The sequence below is a fragment of the Fukomys damarensis genome, unplaced genomic scaffold (assembly GCF_012274545.1).
Source record: "Fukomys damarensis isolate Sample0158 unplaced genomic scaffold, DMR_v1.0_HiC HiC_scaffold_16, whole genome shotgun sequence".
NCBI classification, from domain to species: Eukaryota; Metazoa; Chordata; class Mammalia; order Rodentia; family Bathyergidae; genus Fukomys; species Fukomys damarensis.
In genome coordinates, this window is record NW_022900928.1 from 103,824,113 (window position 1) to 103,844,908 (window position 20,796).

Below are 20,796 nucleotides of genomic sequence, written 5' to 3' on the forward strand. Positions count from 1 at the left end.
TTGAGACAAGGCCTTGCTTTGTAGTGCAGGCTAGGCTTAAACTCATTATGGGGCCCAGGTTGGTCTTGAACTCAAGGTGATCCTTCTGTCTCAGCCTCCTGAATGCAGGGATTACAGTCTGACTATATTTGCATTAAATATTTTTTCTGGTTTTTTGTGGTGGTGGTTCTGTATGATTTTATATGAGTTGCTAAACCATTGAAGATGCAGTTACAGGTGCAGCCAGAGTCAGAAATAACTAAATACTTACATCGGTTACAGAGTTGAACTGCATATACTAGGACGTGACTCTACTTGATGATTTTTTTAAGATTTAGTGAAAGGAGGGCCAGGGTTAGCTCAGTGATGTCACCACCTGCCTCTCAAGCTCAAGGTCCAGAGTTCAATCCCCAGTACCAAAAAAAAAAAAAAGATTTGGTGAAAGGAAATCGTAAATCATTGTGGTTTTCTATTCTCTTTCAGCTTTCAGAAGAATTATTAGACAAGTGGCTCACCTACCCAGAGACCCAGCATGTACCCCTCAGCCAGCATATGCTTGGTTTTGCTATGAAGTGTGTCACACAGGTGGTAATGGGCAGTACCTTTGAAGATGACCAGGAAGTCATTCGATTCCAGAAGAATCATGGCACAGTAAGTCTAGGGCTCAATTTAAAGTTATTCTTTTAGGCCGGGATTTAGTTCAGTGGTTCCGCTGCCTGCTTTGCAAGCACAAAGTCCCAAGTTTGATCCTCAGTACCAAAATTAAAAATAAATAAATAAATAAATAAGTAAATAAATAAACAAATCTTTCATCAAGGAAAGAAAGGACAAGAAAAAAGTGAAAATAGAAGGAAAAAATGGAAACAAAACAGTGAGGAGAGGGGGCTTGAAAGGAATAGGATAAAATAAAATAAAATTTAAATAAATAATAAAATCAGCTGGATTCAGTGGCACATGTCTATAATCCCAACACTTTGAAAGGATGATGCTAGAGGATTGCAAATTTATGCCCAGTCTGAGCAACTTAATGAGACCACATCTCAAAATGAAAAAATGAAAAAGGGACTGAGGATTTGAAGGCTCTGTACTAAAAAGTACTAAAAATAAGCTCAGGCTGGTCTCGAACTCACAGCGATCCTCCTGCCTCAGCTGCCTCAGCTTCCTGAGTGCTGGGATTACAAGCCTGTGCCACCACGCCTGGCTCTGTCTTGTGTTTTAATGAAAAGAATAATACAAGCAATAGTAATTTTTTAAAGTTAAGAATTACTTTTTCAAACAAATGTTTTTTTAAAGTGTAAGAAACATATGACTAAAGAAATGTTCTTTTAATACTGTGTGTTATAAAAGCAATATTCTAGACTGAAGAGAAAAATCTGTATTTAATAGAGCTAGATTATGTCATACATAGAAAGAATTTATTTATTGGAGCATGAAAATGCTAATTGGGTGAATATGATTTGAAGCATTATGTTTGCCTTTTCTAAATTCATAAGTGAAATTTTATTTTTTAAAAATTAGTCTCAACAGAAATTTGTTGAAATGATATTTAGGTTATTATTCCTTATATTATTTAAATCTGTAAAAATAGGATGAATATTTAAGATAATGTATTTAAAAAAAAAAACAGGAACTGGGTTAATACCCTGTCTCTATTTAATCACTATTTAACGTACTTTTTCTTGTTAAAATAGTATTCATTACTTTTGGTTGATGGTTTTAAAAATCTGCTTTTCCATGAAACCTTTACACATCTAAGCATGTAACAATTAAAGTGGAAAATTATTTTAAATTCCACTTCCCAGGCTAGGCATGTTGGCTGGTACCTATAATCCCAGTACTCAAGAGACTAAAACAGAAGGAGCACTGATAGTTCAAGGCCAGCCTGCACTACATAGTGAGACCCTGTCTCAAACCATAAATAAATAAATAAATTCCCTTCCTTGAGTAAACTACTGTGTACATCCAGGCTGCAAAATTAATTGGTTAGGGAATTCTTAATATGTCCTCTTATTTTGATGAAAAAATAATTTTTTACTTATTTGTTAATATCTGCATTTTTTTTCATGTTGATGAGAGCTTTTGTTTTGATTTGGTTTTGGTAGTGATACTGACATGTTAAGCAAGTGCTCTACCACGGATCTACACATCTACATCCCCAACCCGTCTTTTTTTTCAATTTTGAAACAGGTTTTTGCTAAGTTACTGTTTTAGTTATTTTTCTCTCATTGCTGAGACAAAAGCTCTTCCTTTCCCCCATATATTATCCAAACTACTTAGGGCGGATAGCACTTACACCCTTAATCCTTGAGCCTAGCCTCACCTTGAATCAGGCACATGCTCTAGATTCAGCCTCCTCTGAATAAACCCTACTGAGAGCTGCCTGAGGCTTTGGGGGGACATCAAGACACAAGCCATAACACCCAGGCTGATTCTCTTGCTTCATCCTCTTGAGTAGCTGAGGTTATAAATGTGTCTCACTATGCCAAGGGAGAGAGTTTGTACTTGTTCTTCCTCTTTCTTTTTGATGGGGTACTGGGAATTGGGATTAAACCGAGGGCCTTGTGCATGCTAGGAAAGCACTGTACCACTGAGCACATCTCCAGCCACGACATTCTTCTGGCTACTGATACCTATCCTGAATGTTCTTATGTTGTATTTCTCCTCTTTTTGTTCTTTTTTCTTTCTTTCCATATAGCTTTGAAATAGAAATCATTTAAAACTTAACAGAAAAGTTATAACCACAGCAAGGAATTCTCAAATTTTGCTTAATGCAAATTAAGCATCTGTTTACGTTTTGCCTCCTTGCTTTGTCACTCATTTGTCCGTCCATCCATTCCTTCTTCCCTCCCTCTCTGAACCATGTGAGGTGTAAAGTGGAAATTTTAGCTCTTAACCTCTAAATACGTCAGTATGACAACATTTAGCATTGATACAATACTATTAACTCATCCAGGGCCATCTTCACATTTCTTCAGTTATCTTAATAATGTTCTTTTTTTTTTTCAATTTTTTAATACATTTTTATTGGTACATTTTAGAATACAGTTACATTATTAATGGGATCTTGTAACTTTAATGACATATGTTGGATCTTATTTTTTCCCCATTCCCCTAGTCTCCCTTCCCCCCTCCACCCTTCCCTATTTATAATGACTTTGTTTCCATTTTTTTCCTTTTCTCTTATTTTTTCTCTTCCCTTTTTACCTTACCCGTACCCCTCCCATTTGCCCAATACCTTTAGACCTTTTCTTCCTATTATAAAATATCAATTATACATTATTAATAATGTTCTTAAAATCCACACCACTTCACCTGCCCATTCCAGGACTAAATTTAGGATCACTCAGTACTTTTTGTTATCAAAGGTCTGTTTGTTCATTGTGAGACAAGGTCTCCCTATGTAGTTGAGCCTAGCCTGGAACTCACAGTGAACCTCCTGCCTTAGCCTCCCAAATTCCGTGATTACAGGTGATGTACCTACCACCTGTAATCAGACCATTTTAATCTGAAACACTTTCTTGGTTTTTTGTCTTGTGACCTTGACATTTTTAGAAAGTACAAGAGTATTGCTTTGTAGAAATCCTCCAATTTGTATTTGTCTGATACTTCATGAGTAAATTTGAAGTGTATTTGATGGAGGGGGCAGCAATGTTATTTTTTTAATGTTACTGAAAGTTATCAGAGTTTTCAGACCATAAATAATATTTTAATATCCTTCAAATAAATGGTCTTTTAATATTTGAAGCACCAAGTGATCAGGTTGTTCAGCCATGCCACCAGGCATGACTGACGGGTTTGTGAATTCAGAGGCAGTGACAGCTGTGTCTGCCTGCTGGTGATAGTTGGGAGATGTTATCATTTGTATGATGCATATTGATTTTACAAGTGTTAAAATGTGAAAAAAAGCCAGGCGTGGTGGCTCATGCCTGTAATCCAGCACTTGGGAGGTTGAGGCAGGAGGATCGCTGTGAGTTTGAGACCAGCCTGGGCTACAAGGTGAGTTCCAGGTCAGTCTCAACTACATAGTGAGACCCTGTCTCCAAAAAAAAAAATGAAAAAAAGTTATACTTCAATTTAAATCCATATTGCATTTCTGAACTACCTTCCAAAAACCTTGCCCAATTATATTCTTATCAATATTAGTGTCCTCTGGTTTTTATTTATTTATTTATTTTCTTGTACTGGGGATCAAACCAGGACCTTGTGCTTGCAAGGCAGGTGGTGGCACCACTGAGCTAAATCCCTGACCCTTATGTTCTGTGTTTTTTTTGTTGGTTTTTTTTGGTACCAGGGAATGAACTCCAGACCTTGCATTTGCAAGGCTAAATCCCCAGCCCCTGTCTTTTTGATACTTATATTGGTGGCCCTTTAAGTGTTAGCCTGTCTAATAAGTCAAAAGTGATATTTCGTGATTAATAAAAGTTATATTTCTTTAATCTCTTGTGAGATTGCATGTTTTTATAATTTTGCCAAACATTTGTGTTTCTTTTGTGGAATACTATCTTGGTATTTTATTGTTGTTGTTTGTTTGTTTGTTTGTTTTTGTACTAGGGAGTGAACTCAGGACCTTGCACTTGTGAGGCAGGTGCAGTGTCTCACTAGAACCCTGGCCCCTATGGAACACTTTCTTGTGTACTTTGTAATATTTCTATTAATGTGTTTCTCTGTCTTTTTTTTTTTTCTTTTTGCAGAACTGGGGATTGAACTTAGGACCTTGTGCTAGCCAGGCCAGCAAGGCACCACTGAGCTAAATCTCTTGCCCATGTTTGTTTTTCTTACAGATCTCTTAGTGCTATTTATTTTTATCTGTTCCCATTTGCTTTTACTTTTATTTCTATTTATAGTGTTTCTTCATGATTACACATGAAATAAAGCAAGGACTCACTCTGCTGTTCCTCTTTTTCCTCTCTGTTTTGACTCCTTTTAAGCAAAGCTATTTTTCCTTTCCAGCTGTAGTTTAAAAGTATCTTTAAAATACAGAGTGGTACCTTGTTTCACGAACTTAATTCTCTCCACGACTCTGGTCACACTGAATTGGATGAGAACCAAACCAAATTTCCCCATAAGGCTGACATTGAAAATAATCATGAATTTGACTGATTCTTGTCCAATTTCATGGAAAGAATAAAATTTGTGTACTGAGGTACCAAGGTACCACTGTATTTGTACTCTATACTGTGTGGAGTGACTGTGAGCTATCACAGTCATTCACTTAAGAGGCAGAACTTAATTGTCAGATGTTGGTGAGGAAGTCCTTACTAGCTTACTTTGCTCTGTATTATTTAGGAAATATGTGTACTAGGTAATAGGTATGTATACTTTCCTACTTTCAGGTTTGGTCTGAGATTGGAAAAGGCTTTCTAGATGGGACACTTGATAAAAGTACAACTCGGAAGAAACAGTACGAAGATGGTAAGTTTAGTCACCCTTAAGTTTTAAAAAGCACAAAAGCATGGCTCCCATTTTCAGTAAGGTTATCAATGATGAAGAGATCATTGAATTATATTTTCTAATTTTATTCTTTTCCTCATGTTTACTTTAGTAAACATGTAGTAAACAAATAGTGGAATTTTTACTTTAACAAAAGGTTCTGGGGAAAATATTAGTTAAAAAAACCCTCTCTAATATTCATTGTGGAGTTAGTACACTCTACAGGATTCATGGAAAGTGTAAGAGTACAATCCAAAGAAAGCAGTTTGATGCATGGTGGTTCACGCCTGTAATTATAGCACACAGGACACTGAGGCATGAGGAGTGCCTGGAGTTCAAGGCCAGTGTGGGCCATTTAGTGAGACCCTGTCTCAAAAAACTAAAAACAAAACAAAATCAAAGAAAACAGTTTCACAATTTTTATAAAGAATTATAAATAATGGATATCTAAAAAAAGAAAATATTCATGACGATATTTATTATGTACTATTTCTGCAAGTAGAAACCAAAACCAAATCAAATGTTCAACATTATAGGAATTGTTAAATAAATAATGTCACCGTGATTAAATATTACTTAGATACTTGTAAAAAAATGTAGCAACATAAAATATGCTTGGTGCTCACTTTGGCAGAATATATACTAAAAAATATTCTTTACATTATAACATTAAGTAAAAATGATTTTGAAGTTTTTGGACATCAATCACAACTTTTAAAAATTTACACAGAAAAAAGATCTTTTAGTTTAAGATAAGCCCTCTACATTATTCCCCACATTATTTGTTTATTTGTTTTTTCTATATTTTCTGTCAGTGGTTAAATGTGTGTAATGTTTTAATACTTTTATTTTGACTTGTTGCAATTCATTTTTTTTAGAAGCAGACCGGATAAATTAAAATGAGCTAATGGAATACAGTGGCACATACTCATAGTCCCAGCTACTCTGTAAGCTGAGGCAAGAGGGTTGCTTGAGCCTAGGAGGTCAAGGCCAGTCTGGGCAACATAGTGTGAGACCTTTGTTTTAAAAAAATATATATGTATATTTAGATATTTATCTATATCTGCATAGCATATAGCATTCAATAATTTTCCATGTACCATATAATAGTATTATATCTCAGAATTGTCATTCTTTTTACAAGTATTTAATTGTGACTTCCTGTCTCACTGTGTGGTTCAAGCTGGCCTTGAACTCATGGTGATCCTCTTGCCTCACCCTTCTGAGGGGTGGAATTACAGGCATGTACCACCACACTGGGCCTAGGCCCTATTCTATCCACAGGAGATAAAATCCCTATCCTTATCAGTTTACTGTTTTTTAAAAATACAATTTAATTGGTGTGTCTTCTGCTGTCTATCTTGATAGATGTATTGACATTAATTTCCTTGATTAAAAAATATATATTAGAAATACTGGTTAAATTAATGTGAAATGAAAATAATATATAACTTTTGACTTCTAAGTAAAAGTAGATTATCTAACATACATTCTTGGGCAGTCACATGGGCATAGATCCAGTTTGAGTTTATATTGAAAAGGGTTTTTTTGTTGTTGTTGTTTTTATTTTGAGACAGGGTCTCATTTGTAGTTCAGGCTGACCCTGAACTCATTATGTAGCTCAGGTGGCCTCAAACTTGTGGCAGTCCTCCTGCCTCTGCCTCCCGTGTGTTGGGATTACAGGTATGAGCCACCACACCCAATTTGAAAAAGGGTTTATTTTTGACAGCACTGGGATCAAGTCTCAAGCATGCTAGGCAAGTATTCTACCACTGATTTGCATCCTAAGCTTCATGTTCTGGTAACTATGAATAGAATCCTATGGCTTTGTCAGAGCTTCCTTTGTTTCAGTGAATAATTCCCAGCCTAGTCCGCACATTAGAACCACCTAGGAAACTTAAAAGCTTAAATAAGACCCCATCCTAGACCAATTTACTCAAAACCCTGGGCATCAGATTATCTTTGACAAGCTCTCCAGGTTATTCTAATGTACTCAATAGTATGAAGATTGTATAGCAGTAATTCACAAACTTTGCTGCACATTCAGATTTTAAAAGTACTGAAGCCTGGCTCCTACCTCTACACATCCAGACCTAACTGGTGTGAAGTATGACTTGTACTTTACCGGAAGCTTCCTAGATGATTCTTGTGTGGTGCAAAGTTCACGTACTGCTGCATTACACTGTTTATAATGTCTCGTTGTGTTATATTCATTTAGTTCTATAAATACTTAGTGAAGATTGTTTTAGGTACTAGGGAGATGTCAGTGAATAAAAAATTCTTGCACTTGTGGCAGCACATTGTAGAAAGAGGCAGTGGTTTAAATAAGTAAACTATAGTGTTAAAAGGTGGGAAATGCTATGGAGAAAAATAGATGAGGAAAGGGAATGGAGAGTGCTGGGGCAGAGAGAGTGTACTTTTGAGTAATTCTTAGGACAAGCCTCATTGAGATGAGATTATGTTTGGATAGTTGACAGTACCTTTTTGTTTGTTTGTTTGTTTTTTGAGGCAGGGCCTCCCTGTGTAGTTCAGGCTGGCCCTGAACTCACTGTGTAGCCCAAGCTGGTCTCAAACTCATGGCGATCCTCCTGCCTCAGCCTCCCAAGTGCTGGGATTACAGGTGTGCACCTCCATGCCCGGGTGCTTTTTCTGTGTGTGTATGTGTGTGTGTGTGTGTATGTGTGTGTGTGTGTGTGTGTGTGGTACTGGGGATCGAACTCAGGACCTTGAGCTTGAGAGAGGCAGGTGCAGTGCCACTGAGCTAAATCCCTGGCCCATGTTTGAACAGTTATAAGAAATGAGGAAACCAGTCGTGCAGGCCATGTGAATACCTGGGTGTCCAGAAAAAGAGGATTCCTTGTGGAGGGAATGTAGCTACAGAGTCTTTGAGATGGGATGCTTCCTGATGTATTAGAAGGTAGTATTGGCTAGTGTGAATTATGAGAGGAGCAGAAAGAGATGAAGTCAGAAGATTGGAGAGAGATGCAGTGTTTTCATGGCTTATAGACAACTGCATGACTAGGTTGTTACTCTGAGCTAGGATGCTTTTGAGCAGTTATGTTTTCAGTTATGTTTTGAGAGGCTCCCTCTGGCTTCTGTGATAGGCTCTTGGGGTCTAGACCAGAAGCAGAGAGTCTACTTAGGTGGATATTCATTCAAGCAGGCAAGTGAGATAATATGGCATGGGCCAGGTGGCAGGCAGCAGAAAGTAAAAGACAACTACAAAAACAATACTGTATTTGAAGATAGAGCCATCAACACTGGCTGACAGACCAAATGTGGAGTGTAAGAGAGAAAGAGACAGTGAAGTTTTAGGCCTGAGTAATTGGAAAATGAAGTAAGGTGGGGAAGCCTGTGGGAAGGATCCAAATTTTGCTTGAAAGATAAACCAGCTGGTCACGTTGGGTAGGCTTCAGACAGCCGAGTGGAAATGTTAAATTTGTTGTTAAAAGTGTCGATATGGAGTTCATGGAAAGAGGTCCTCACTAGAAGTAAAACTGTGCAAGTGTTCAGTACAGTACATAGATTTAAAGCCTTGAGGCTAGAGATTATCAAGGTGGTAAATATACATAGACAAGCCCAGAAACCTAGCCTGGCTTTGGATATTACATCATTAAGAAAAACAGGAGCTAGGAGTGGTGGCCCATACCTATAATGCCAGCTACTCAGGAAGCTGAGGCAGGAGGACCACAAGTTTGAGGCCACCCTGGGCAACCTGCTGAGAGCCTATTTCCAAAAATCAGAGAGTGGAGGGCTGGTGCTATGACTCTGTGGTGGAGCACCTACCCAGCATGCATGAGCCTCTGGGTTCAATCCTGGGGGGAAGAGAAAGGGGAGTAGAGAGGAGATAGAAGATACGTGAAGAGCTGAGAAGGAATGAAGACAACAGGCAAAATGGTGGAAGGGGAGGGTGGAGGCTGGGGAATGCACAATACAGGGAGCCCACTGAACAGTGTTTTCCAGGAGAATTTTTTTTTTTTTTTTTTTTTGGTACTGGGGATCGAACTTGGGTCCTTGTGCTTTCGAGGCAGGCAGCGAAACCACTGAGCTAAATCCCTGGTCCCCCCAGGAGAATTACTGACTTCATCAGAGATAGTGAGGACTGGAATAGATCTTTTATATTTCATGATTTACTTTTCTGATTATTTTATATCTGTTTCTGTCCTTCTGTCCCTCTATGACCAATGCCTATTTTGACAGATGAAAGAAATTAGCAGTAAATACAGAATTTAGAAAGAAAGTAGATAATATAAAGGGAGAAGCTTATTGTGTTTGGGTCCTCTAAGGTGCTGGGATTGTTCTACTTCTTGACCAGGATAATACTGATATGGCTGTTTGCTTTGTAATTATTCCTTAACTGTGCTTAGAAGCTTTGTGCCCTTTTTTATGTATTTCTTCTAGTCCTGGGGATTGTATCCAGAACCTTCATACTGAGCTATATCTGCAGTCCTTTATTTTTATTACTTTATTTTGAGACAGGATCTTGCTAAGTCACTAAATTGCCCAGGGTAGGCTCAAACTTGTGATTCTCCTGTCTCAGCCTCCCAAGGGTGCTTGGGTTTAGGAGTGTACCACCACTCCTAAATTTAACAAAAAGAAGGAAGAGAGGAAATTTAGATGAGTTTAAGTAGAAATTAGCATTTAAAAATTGTTGATTATTGGGATGGTAGTGTGTGTAGTGCTTGCCTATAATACATGAGGCCTAGTTCAATCCAGCCATGAAAAGAACTACTGGTTATTACCTCTAAAGATTTTATTCTACACATGATAACATTATGCAGGTTTATTTTTAGAGACTCTGCTCCACAAATACTTTTATTCTAAATTTTTTTTGTTTTTCTTTAAGCACTTGTGCAATTGGAATCTATTTTAGAGAAAATCATAAAAGAACGAAAAGGAAGGAGCTTCAGTCAACATATTTTCATTGACTCCTTAATACAAGGAAACCTTCATGACCAACAGGTGATGTAACTGTTAAAACATTTATCAAATAAAAATAATCCACATGTGGCATGTACTTTTCATTCACTTTAATCTACATGTCTTCCTGAAATTCAGTAGTTTTTCTTTTATTGTATACCATGAGCAGCACTAAGTACTTAGTCTCTTTTTATTTAGCTCTTTGAAGGAGCTCTACTTAATATTTGGGTAAACAGATGTTGAGGCAAAAAAATTTTTTATAACAACAGCGAAGGACTTATATAAACCTTTCTAGACTAAGCCACTTGCTATCCAAATGACCTGCCTGGTCATTCCTAGTGACCAGGTTTGGCAGTGGGCTTGTTTGTAGTACTTGTCTGTTACCACTGAGCCTTCATTGCATTTACGGTGTTACAGGACAGGAATGGAATCATTTCCATACCCATTCACTGTAGAAATCATCTGCCCCATTTAGCACATGCAAATCCTGGTGGCTAGAAGTGCTTTTTTGGGTCTGTGTTGATACAGAAATTGAATCAAGCTCCAAGGACAGTGGCAGGCTCTTCTCCACTATTTCCAAGGCTTTGTGGCTACACCAAGCCAGAAAAACAGGACTGAACCAGTTTGTCAAAGGGTAACATGATCCAGTAACATTACCAATGATGTGTAGGTTGTTTTTAACATTATACAGGTTTTGTTTTAGTAAGATCAGGATAAAGGAATAATACACCTTTTCCCTTTTTGTTGACCCTAATGTTATACTCTAAATCATTTTAAGGATCTAGTAGTATAAATCATTTTAGGATCTAGGATAGACCATCTTACATTTCATACTTCATAAACTTAGTTTTGTTTCCTAGATCCTAGAAGACAGTATGATATTTTCTCTGGCTGGTTGCATAATAACTGCAAAATGTAAGTATAAATTGAGTTCTTTTTCAGATGGATTACAAAATATGCAAGGGTTAAGCTAATTCTAAAATAAAGGAAACACTGTCTGCAAGACCTTCCCTGTTTCTTATTCTTGATGCCTTTTTTTTTCACCCCGAATGCTCAATATCACCTCTGAAAATTACTATAAATTTCTTGGCGCATTTTTGGGTTGTGAATTCTAGTTAGTGCCTTTAAAATGAACTGCTGTTGACACCTTTCCAGCTGAGCAGTGAGCTTTTCCATTCCCAGATGCTGCTTTCACTGACTCTGACACAGTCGGCTGTGATTAAGGTCTCCAGTAAAAATGTAGGCCACAGAGCTCAGGATTTACAGTAACACCTCTTGGTGGAATTGAAGGTGATTTTGATTTTGATTTAAATTCTAAAATGTGTGATTTAGGTTTCCTTATTGGTTTTTAGATTAGTGGAATACCATTCATTCATACATTATTGATAAAAAATGTTTATAGGTATAACAATATTTTAAAATGCCATAGGAAGTATTAGGATGTCAACTTAAAGTCTAGAAAATATAAGTTCACTTGAAGGATTTCGTTTATAGCTCTTTTCAAGGAAATTTTTAAAAATGAGTACAAATGAAAACTTGTAGATATCATAGATTAGATCAAATTTATATAAGCATATATCAGAAATGATATATTCTACTTTTTAAAAATGCTTATATGTGCTAAAGATCCTCAAAGAATCTAAATCAGTTTGTATTCTGAACACCACAAAAATGACCATTTCAAGTTACGAAGTTTTGAGAAGCAAGAGAGCCAGAAAACCTTAAAGTTCTTGCTTTGCTAATTAGTATTAGCTTTAAGCAAGTTACTTACATGTGATTTTTTGTTTTTCTAAACCATATGTTTAGCTCTAATGGCAAGGGTACACAGTGGCACACATCTGTAATCTCAGTACTTGGGAGGCTGAGGCAAGAGGATTGCAAGTTTGAGGCCAGTCTGGGAAACTCTGCAAGACATGACTCAAAATAAAGTTCATAGGGGGGAGGGTGCTGGGAATGTGTGTGGCTCAGCGATAGAGTATTTGCCTAGCATTCTCAAGGTCCTGGGTTCAATCCCCATAACTGCCATTAAATTTCTTCAGATTACATTGTTAAACTGTTTCCAGTTGTATTTTTAATAAGTATACAATAAACAAAACACAGTAAGGACAAAAAACAGTGCTTGAGATTATTAAAATTAAATGGTTATATTAATTTTAAGTGATGATAGATTCAAACAGGGTGTATTAATGGTTACGCTATACAGCCCTTGTAATAATTCCTTCAGTTGTATATTACTATATATTGTAAAATTATACTACATAGTATACACTCTACAGGTTTTCATATCACTTGTGAAATAGAAATTCTGTGGTCCACTCAAAAGCCATAATGAAGAAGCATATGTAGGGAAGAGTTATGGACAGGCAGTCAGTTGTGAATAATTGAGTATTATGTAGGTACTGTTTTTTTTTTTTTCTTGGTACTAAGAGTTGAACTCAGGACCTTGCACTTGCAAGGTTGGTGGTGGAACCACTGAGTTAAATTCCTGGCCCTGTAGCTACTGATTTTAGTGATACTAATGAGAGTCAAGTGAATCAGACAAATATTTTTTAAAACATCAGATGGGGGTGGCTGTAGGAGATAGATCATTTGCCTTATGTAAAAAATGCCCTGGCTTCCATCCCCATTGCCACAAAAAAATAATAAAATAAAATAAAAAATTCAGTTAGGAATTGTAAGGTAGAGGTTAAAATCACTATCAGCATATTAAAAAGTTTTTGACAGAAAAAGTAGAGCGATAGTGTCAGCTTAAACATATTCTAGGGAAAAAATAGTATATTCCAGATGGTCTCATTCTTTGACTAGTTATAATCCCAGTGGATTCATAAAGGAAATATCACCACCCTATTTCCTCTCTTTTATATTCTTCGTGTAATTTTCCTACATTTCCATTCCTTCAGTGAATATAATCTGTAAACCAGTTTAAAGCAAAAATGAGCCATAAGCCAATGATCTCCCATTTTGGTCATCAAAACAACAGTGATATGGTTAAAAGTACAGATTCTTGTGCCTTACCCCAAACCTGCTGAAGTAGCATCTGTGGATGTGAAGTTGTGGCATCAACCCACCTCCTGGGTGGTTTTCCTTTTTCTTTCTGTTTTTTTTTTTTTTTTTTTTTTTTATACTGGGGATCTAACTCAGACCCTTGTGCTTGTGAGGCAGGCACCGGAACCACTAAGCTAAATCCCCAGTCCTCCTGGGTGGTTTCTGAGAACCATTGTCCTAACCACCATCAGTCACTGTTCAGGAACCAGTACATTTACCATTAAAAAGTGACACATTTATACAGTACTGGTATTTAGATAAATCTGGTTTGATTTGTGTGGATCATTTCATTAGAGCTCCAGAGTGAAATGATGAATCAGTTGTTTTTTTTTTTTTTATTTTACAAGGTCGAGTGAAACAATTCATCACTATCACTAGCATTCCCCAGATATAACATGTCATTGCTGTTTTACGTAAGATAAAATATGAAGTGACTGGAGTAACTTTCCAGATATAAGAAAGCATCCAGACTCTATGATCTCATTCTATAAACATTCACATCTCAGGCAGGTGTGGTGGCCTGTAATCCCAGCACTCGGGAGGCTGAGGCAAGAGGATCATTGTGAGTTCAAGACCAACCTGGGCTACACAGTGAGTTCCAGGGCAGTCTGAGCTACATAGTGAGACCCTGTCTCAAAAAAACCAAAAAAAAAAAGAACACACACACACATCCTGGTCAATGACATATAAGTCCTATGAAGAATATTGTTTTATTTATTTAATATTTAAATTTTTTAAATTTTTATTTTTTGATAACTGGGATCAAACTTGGGACTGCACTTGAAAGACAGGTGGCAGAACCACTGAACTAAATCCCCAGCCCTATTTATTTATTTATTTTTGGTACTAGGATTGAACTTGGGCCCTTGCACTTGTGAGGCAGACAGCAGAACTACTCAGCCAAATCCCCCGCCCTAATTATTTTTGGTACCGGCAGTTGAATTTGGTCACTTGTGCTTGCAAGGCAGGCAGTGGAACCACTGAGCCAAATCCCTGGCTCCCTCTTGTTTTATTTTTGAGTAGTATTTGTCATGTGTATCTTGGGATGAAAAATAAAGGGGAAAACAAAACAAGACTTTTAGTGTTTTTCATACTCTAGCCACAAACCAAGAATTATCCATTTTCATTGTTATTAATGTAATTTTTTACATAGTATGTACCTGGGCAATTTGTTTTTTAACCACCTCCGAAGAAGTTCAAAAAAAACTACATGAAGAGATAGACCAGGTTATGGGGAAGAGTCCTATTATGCCAGAGAAAATTGAACAGCTAAGGTAAGAATGCAATGAAAGAATAAGGTCATCATCAAAAGGTAAATTTGAATTGCTTTGTCTGATTTAAAGCTAAGGTTAATATCTCAGCTATATATTTTACAGCTCTTAAATAATGGAGAGATTTTAATGGAAATTTAATCTGTGCTTTAAGAATCAGAAAGTAATTCTGAGAAATTAACTACTATATTAAATTAGCATGTATTAAATAGTATCAGTAGCTAGGCATAGTAATGCACACCTGTAATCCCAAGACTTGAGAGGGTGAGGCACGAGAATCATGACTTTGGGGCCGATCTGGGCTACATGGCAAGACTCTGTCTCAAAAAATGCCAAAAATAAAAAGCACCAGTGATGTCAAGCAACTGGGACACATATATTTTATTGGGGGGAATACAGAATGCTACAGCCACAGTGGGAAAGAGTCTGGTAGGATTTTGTAAAGTTAATTATATACCTGTTGTGTAACCTAGCAATAATACTACTAGGTATTTCCTAAGAGCAGTGAAAACAATTCCGTACAATGTCTGGGCTAAAATAGCTCAAACTAGAAGCAACTCTGGTGTTCACCAGATGGTAAATGGATAAGCATGTTACAGTATAACATAATATGGAACACCACTAAGTAATAAAAGGAACACAAGGGCTGGGGATTTAGCTCAGTGTTTCTGCCACCAGCCTTGCAAGCGCAAGGACCTGAGTTTGATCCCTGGTAACCAAAAAAAAAAGAAAAGGAACACAGTAGCAATATAATATATACAACAACATGAACAAGTTGAGTGAAAGAAGTAAAACGTAAATGATGCCCACTGCATCATTTGTGTGAAAATCTAGAAAAGGCAAAACTGTAGTGATAGGGAGCCATTGCTCTTGCTTCTCTCCAGCCATTTTTTTGTATCCCTCCTGGAGCCCTGCAGTAGCCTTTCCAGTCTTTTGGGCCTTAAAATACCTACGTGTGCAGGGTGTGTACTCTAGACCAGCTGACTGACAGTCTCTGATGCCCAGCACCCTCTTCCCCAAAAGAAGTTTTTAAGAGATTCTCGAATAATTCTTTCGTGTATCCAAATTTGAGCATTACTGTACTTGTGATCTTTCTAAATACGGAGTCATATCTAACTAGTTGACTCCCCAGTTTAAAGTCTCATTGACTTCTCCCTGTTTTTAAAATAAATGTTAAACTCCCATGACTAGCTCATGAGACATTTCAAGAACTGAGCCTTAACTGGGCATGGTGGTACACGCCTGTCATTCCCGCACTTGGAAGGCTGAGGCAGGAGCATTGTTTTTGAGGGCAGGCTCAGCCACATAACAAGTTCAAGGCCAGCCTGAACTACATAGGGAGACCCTGTCTCAGAAGCCCCCCCGCCATTAAAATTTTAAAAAGCCTTGAGCCTTATATGCCTCTCCTACTTTATCTCTCATTTCTTGTGTTTCTTCATACCGTTGGATTCAGCCCCATGAAAACTTGTTTCCAGATACAGCATAGACTATTCCACAGTTTCTTTCCCCCTCTGCTCTCGCTACATTTTTAAAATTGTTTTGCAGGTCTTACCCTAAGTATTTACTTCTCTGCAAAGCCCTTTCACTAGCTGAGGCGTTCCTGCCTTGTGTTCCCATCATATTCTGTCTTTCAGCATTTACCGAGCCTGTTTAACCTTTAATCCTTTAATGTCCCACTTACCTTACCTTCTCTGCCACCTAGATTCTGACTTACTTAGAAGATAGGTCTTATTCACTGTTGTAGCTCAGCATCTAGCAGAGTGTTTCAAATGTAGTAAGTATCCAATAAATATTTATTCAAAAGATAAAGAAAAGGTGTTTACTCTTTTGTTTTTGTTGAAGTTTTGGTTTGTTGGTTGGTTTTGTTTTGTTTGTTTTTTTCAGATGTAGGATGTACTTCAGACTAGCCTTGAACTGACTTAAAAAGCCCATACTGGACTCAAAACTCATGCCATTCTTCCTGCCTCAGCCTTCTGAGTGCTAAAGTTAAAAGCATGTGCTATCATACCCAAGATGTTTTTGCTGTTTTTCATATTAGAAATGTTGCTACGTTTACAGTGTTACTATACTTACATTTTTGTTAGTATTTCTAATTATTCCTGTATAATAAGGTGAGTTTATGATATAAAGACATGCACAGTAGTATAGTGGTTAAGATTAGGGGCTATGTAAAAGCCAGGCAAGGATTTGAGTCCTATACCACCTACCTTCTATGTGATCCTAAAAACTTCCTTCTAATTTCAGTCTGTCAAATTAGAACATTAAGAGCATCTGTGAGCTTTCTCTGGTACTTTCAGAAGTATTTTTGTTTAAATATTTATCCACCTGGAATTATATACCTGTAACTTGCATGATGTGTCTTTACACAAGTAGGATTTATGGCACCATTTCACAGTAAGAAGGTTTGACTGCTTGCTTCAGCTGCACATATACACACTAGGAAGGTTTAAGAAGTTATTAAATGACATTGTTAATATGTATGGAAATTGTAAACTGCTTCTCCTAAGATGAGTACTCTGGAAGGCTAAGGCAAGATCACCTGGGCAATTTAGTAACTTAGCAAGACTGCCTCAAAAGAAAATATTTTAAAACTGGGGAGCTGGGGATGTAGCTCAATGTGAAGGCCCTGGGTCCAACCCCCAGTACCACAAAAATAGTTTTAACTGATGTCTAAAATTATAAAAATTGTACATATTAATGGATACTGTGATATTTTGACACATGTATGCATTGTATGATATTTAAATCAGGCTGAGTATATTTTTAATCCATTTTGAATTGATTTTTGTTACTATGTGAGATCTGGACCCAATTTTACTTTTCTGCATGTGGCTATCAAATTTGCCCAGCAGCATTTATTACAAAGATGGCCCTTTCTCCAGTGCATATTCTTAGCACCTTTGTTGAAAATCAGTTGACTGTAGAGGCGTGGGCTGTCTGTGATATTCCATTGTCTGTGTGTCTGTTCTTTATGTGAGTGCCATACTATTTGGGAGGCAGGTGGTGGGTATTTTTTTGGTATCAGAGATCAAACTCAGGCCCTTGTGCTTGTGAGGCAGATGGCAGAACCACTGAGCTAAACCACCAATACCATGCTATTTGGATTACTGTAGTGTAACACTATATTTTAAAGTAGTATATTGCTTCCCACATTATTTTAGCCATTTTTGTGGATCCATACAAATTTTAGAAGTGTTTCTTGTTCTGTGAAGAATGTGAGTGTTTTGATAGGGATTGCACTGTGTCTGGATCCTTTTGGGTAGTATGGATATTTTAACAATGTTGATTTATCCAATCCATGACCATGTGGTGTATCCTTTATATGTGGGTATCAACAATGTTTATAATGATAACTTTTGTCTCTTCAGTTAAATTTAATCCTAGCTATTTTATTTTACTTTTGTCTGTAGCTATTATAATTGTGATCACTTTCTTGATTTAGTTTCAGGTAATTAGCTATTTATGTATAGCAACCCTACTGGTTTTACTATATTGATTTTGTATCATACAACTTTGCCAAGTTTATTAAATCTAACAGTGTTTGGTGGAGTCCTTGAGTTTTCTGTGTATAAGATCTTGTCATCTGTAAGTAGTAATAAGTGGGTTTCCTCTTTTCCAGTTCGGACTATCTTTTTCTTGCCTGATTGCTCTGATTAGGACTCCCAGTACTGTATTGACTAATAGTGCTAGAAATGTGCATCCTTGTCATGTTCCAGATTTTAGAGAAAATGCTTGAAAGTCTTTCCTCATTCAGTATAATGTTAGCTGTTGGCTTTTACGCTTTATTATATTTCCTTTGCACCTAATTTGCTCGCATTTTTATCATAAAGAGATGTTGAATTTTATCAAATGTCTTTTCTGCATCTATTGAGATGATCATGTGGGTTTTGATATCCATCTTATAATGTTTTCAACATTTATTGACTTAAGCAATGTATGCTTGTGTATGCTTAAAAATCTTTTAAACAGATACTGTCAGCAAGTGCTTTGTGAAACCGTTCGAACTGCCAAATTGACCCCAGTTTCTGCCCAGCTTCAAGATATTGAAGGAAAGATTAATCAATTCATTATTCCTAGAGAGGTAGGAAACATTTAGCATATATAGCTTATTTAGTTACTCTTTTCAACCATTTTGGTATTAAATTTTTTGTTGTTTAAAGTAAGTAAATGCTACTAATTATTAAATCAAAGACAATCTTTTAGTTTTTTTGTTTTTTTGTTTTTTTTGTTTTTTTGTTTTTTGAGACAGGGTCTCACTATGTAGTTGAGACTGACCTGGAACTCACTGTGTATCCCAGGCTGGTCTCGAACTCACAGCGAACCTCCTGCCTCAGCCTCCCGAGTGCTGAGATTACAGGCATGTGCAACCACACCCGGCAACAATCTTTTAATTACAAAATAATATGGGCTTATTTTAAAGTTCAAATAATATAAAAGTCTTCCTTTCTTATATGTACTATTTTTGTTTTATTTTGTTTCTGGTACTGGGGATCGAACTCGGGACCTTGTACTTGTGAGGCAGGCAGCAGCACTACTGAGCTAGATACCCAGCCCTCTTACATGTACTATTGCTAACAGTTTGATATGTCTTTTTTTTTTTCTCAGTACCAGGGATTGAACTCAGGACTTTGTGCTTGTGAGGCACTCATGGTGCCACTGAGCTAAATCCTCAAGCCTAATATGTCTTTTTTTACATATTTTTCTATGTATGTTATACTCTGAGTATGTGCAAGCACATATATACATATCTTAGAAACTGAATTTAAATATAAAAAGTAGCCAGGCATGGTGTGGCAGGTCTGCAATCCCAGCATTCAGGAGGCCAAGGCAGGAGGATTACAGCAAATTTGAGTTTAGTCTGAGATGAATAGTAAGTTCAAGATCAGCCTGAACTATGTAGCAAGAACCTGTCTCAAAATATATATTTTTTTCATATAGTCTTTATTTTTTTTAAATGAGTATATTTTGGCTCTTAGTTAAACTACCCTTTGATACAGATCCAACTCATTTTTTATAGCTTTGTAATATTCTGTTACATGTTTTTAACCATAATTTATTTAAGCAGTCCTTAACAATTAAAAATTTAGATTGACATTGATTTTTTTTTTCTTTTTTTTTGTACAAGGGATTGAACTCAGGACGTCATGCTTGGCAGGCAGGCACTGTGCTGCTAAGCTAAATCCCCGGCCCCTAACATTGATTTTTGTATCATTATATTTTATATGCTTGTATGGGTATTGGGTAGCAGCTCATAAGTGGAGTTTCTGGGTCCCAGTCTATGTGTGTATGACTATCTTATTTACTTTCTTATTGCTGGGACAAAATACCCAATTCTCTAAGTTAAAGGAGAGGTTTATTGTAGCTTACAGTTGATAGAGGTTTCAGTCCATAGTTGTCTGGTTTCAAGCATAGCAGAGGGAACACACAGAGGAGAAAAAGTTCCGGAAGTAGTGAGGAATCAAGGGAGAAGGGGGCATATCTATGTCTGTTTTGTTTTGTTTTTGGTACCAGGGATTGAACTCAGCACTTTGCGCTTGCGAGGCAGGCAGCACCACTGAGCTAAATCCCCAGCCTACATCTGTAATCAGTATCTCTATCTGTCTATATCTCTAGAACATGCCCAATGACCACCTCTTCCCATCATAATACCCAGCTATAAACTCATCAGTGAACTAATCCAGTGATGAGCATCACACACCCATTACCCAGTCACCAGTCACCTCCCAAAGCCCCACCTATGAGCACATGAGGCTTTGGGGGATATAAAAATCATAATAATTACATACATACATACATTCTTTCCTTCTTTCCTTCCTTCCTCCTCTCCTCTCCTCTCCCTTCCCCTCCCCTTCCCCTTCTCTCTCTCTCTCTCTCTCTCTTCTCTCATCTTTTCTGTGACTGCCCTGGAACTCACTGTGTAGCCCAGGCTGATCTCAAATTCACAGCGATCCTCCTGCCTCAGCCTCCTGAGTGCTGGGATTACAGGTGTGCACCACCACGCCCAGCTTCATAACAGTTACATTTAGATTGTCCACTCGGAGTTGGAGATGTAGTTCCATGGTAGAGTGTTCTAGGGTTGGTCCCAGTGTGCACTTAAAAAAAAAAACAAATTGTCCTCTGAAAGACAGTTTGTATTGTCAGGTACAATGTA

The 20,796-nt window shown here is 37.2% G+C and overlaps 1 protein-coding gene across 3 annotated transcripts in view; it reads left to right on the plus strand.

Annotated features, from left to right (window-relative positions):
- Positions 1–20,796, plus strand: part of LOC104856633 (cytochrome P450 20A1) — a 47,304-nt gene that overhangs the window by 21,731 nt on the left and 4,777 nt on the right. For all 3 annotated transcript variants that reach the window (XM_010616116.2, XM_019206317.2, XM_019206318.2), the window contains exons 5-10: positions 463–630; positions 5,313–5,391; positions 10,256–10,371; positions 11,190–11,244; positions 14,528–14,648; positions 18,615–18,726. In XM_010616116.2, coding sequence (XP_010614418.1) covers positions 463–630; positions 5,313–5,391; positions 10,256–10,371; positions 11,190–11,244; positions 14,528–14,648; positions 18,615–18,726 — 651 coding nt within the window. The remainder of the gene's footprint in view (positions 1–462; positions 631–5,312; positions 5,392–10,255; positions 10,372–11,189; positions 11,245–14,527; positions 14,649–18,614; positions 18,727–20,796) is intronic.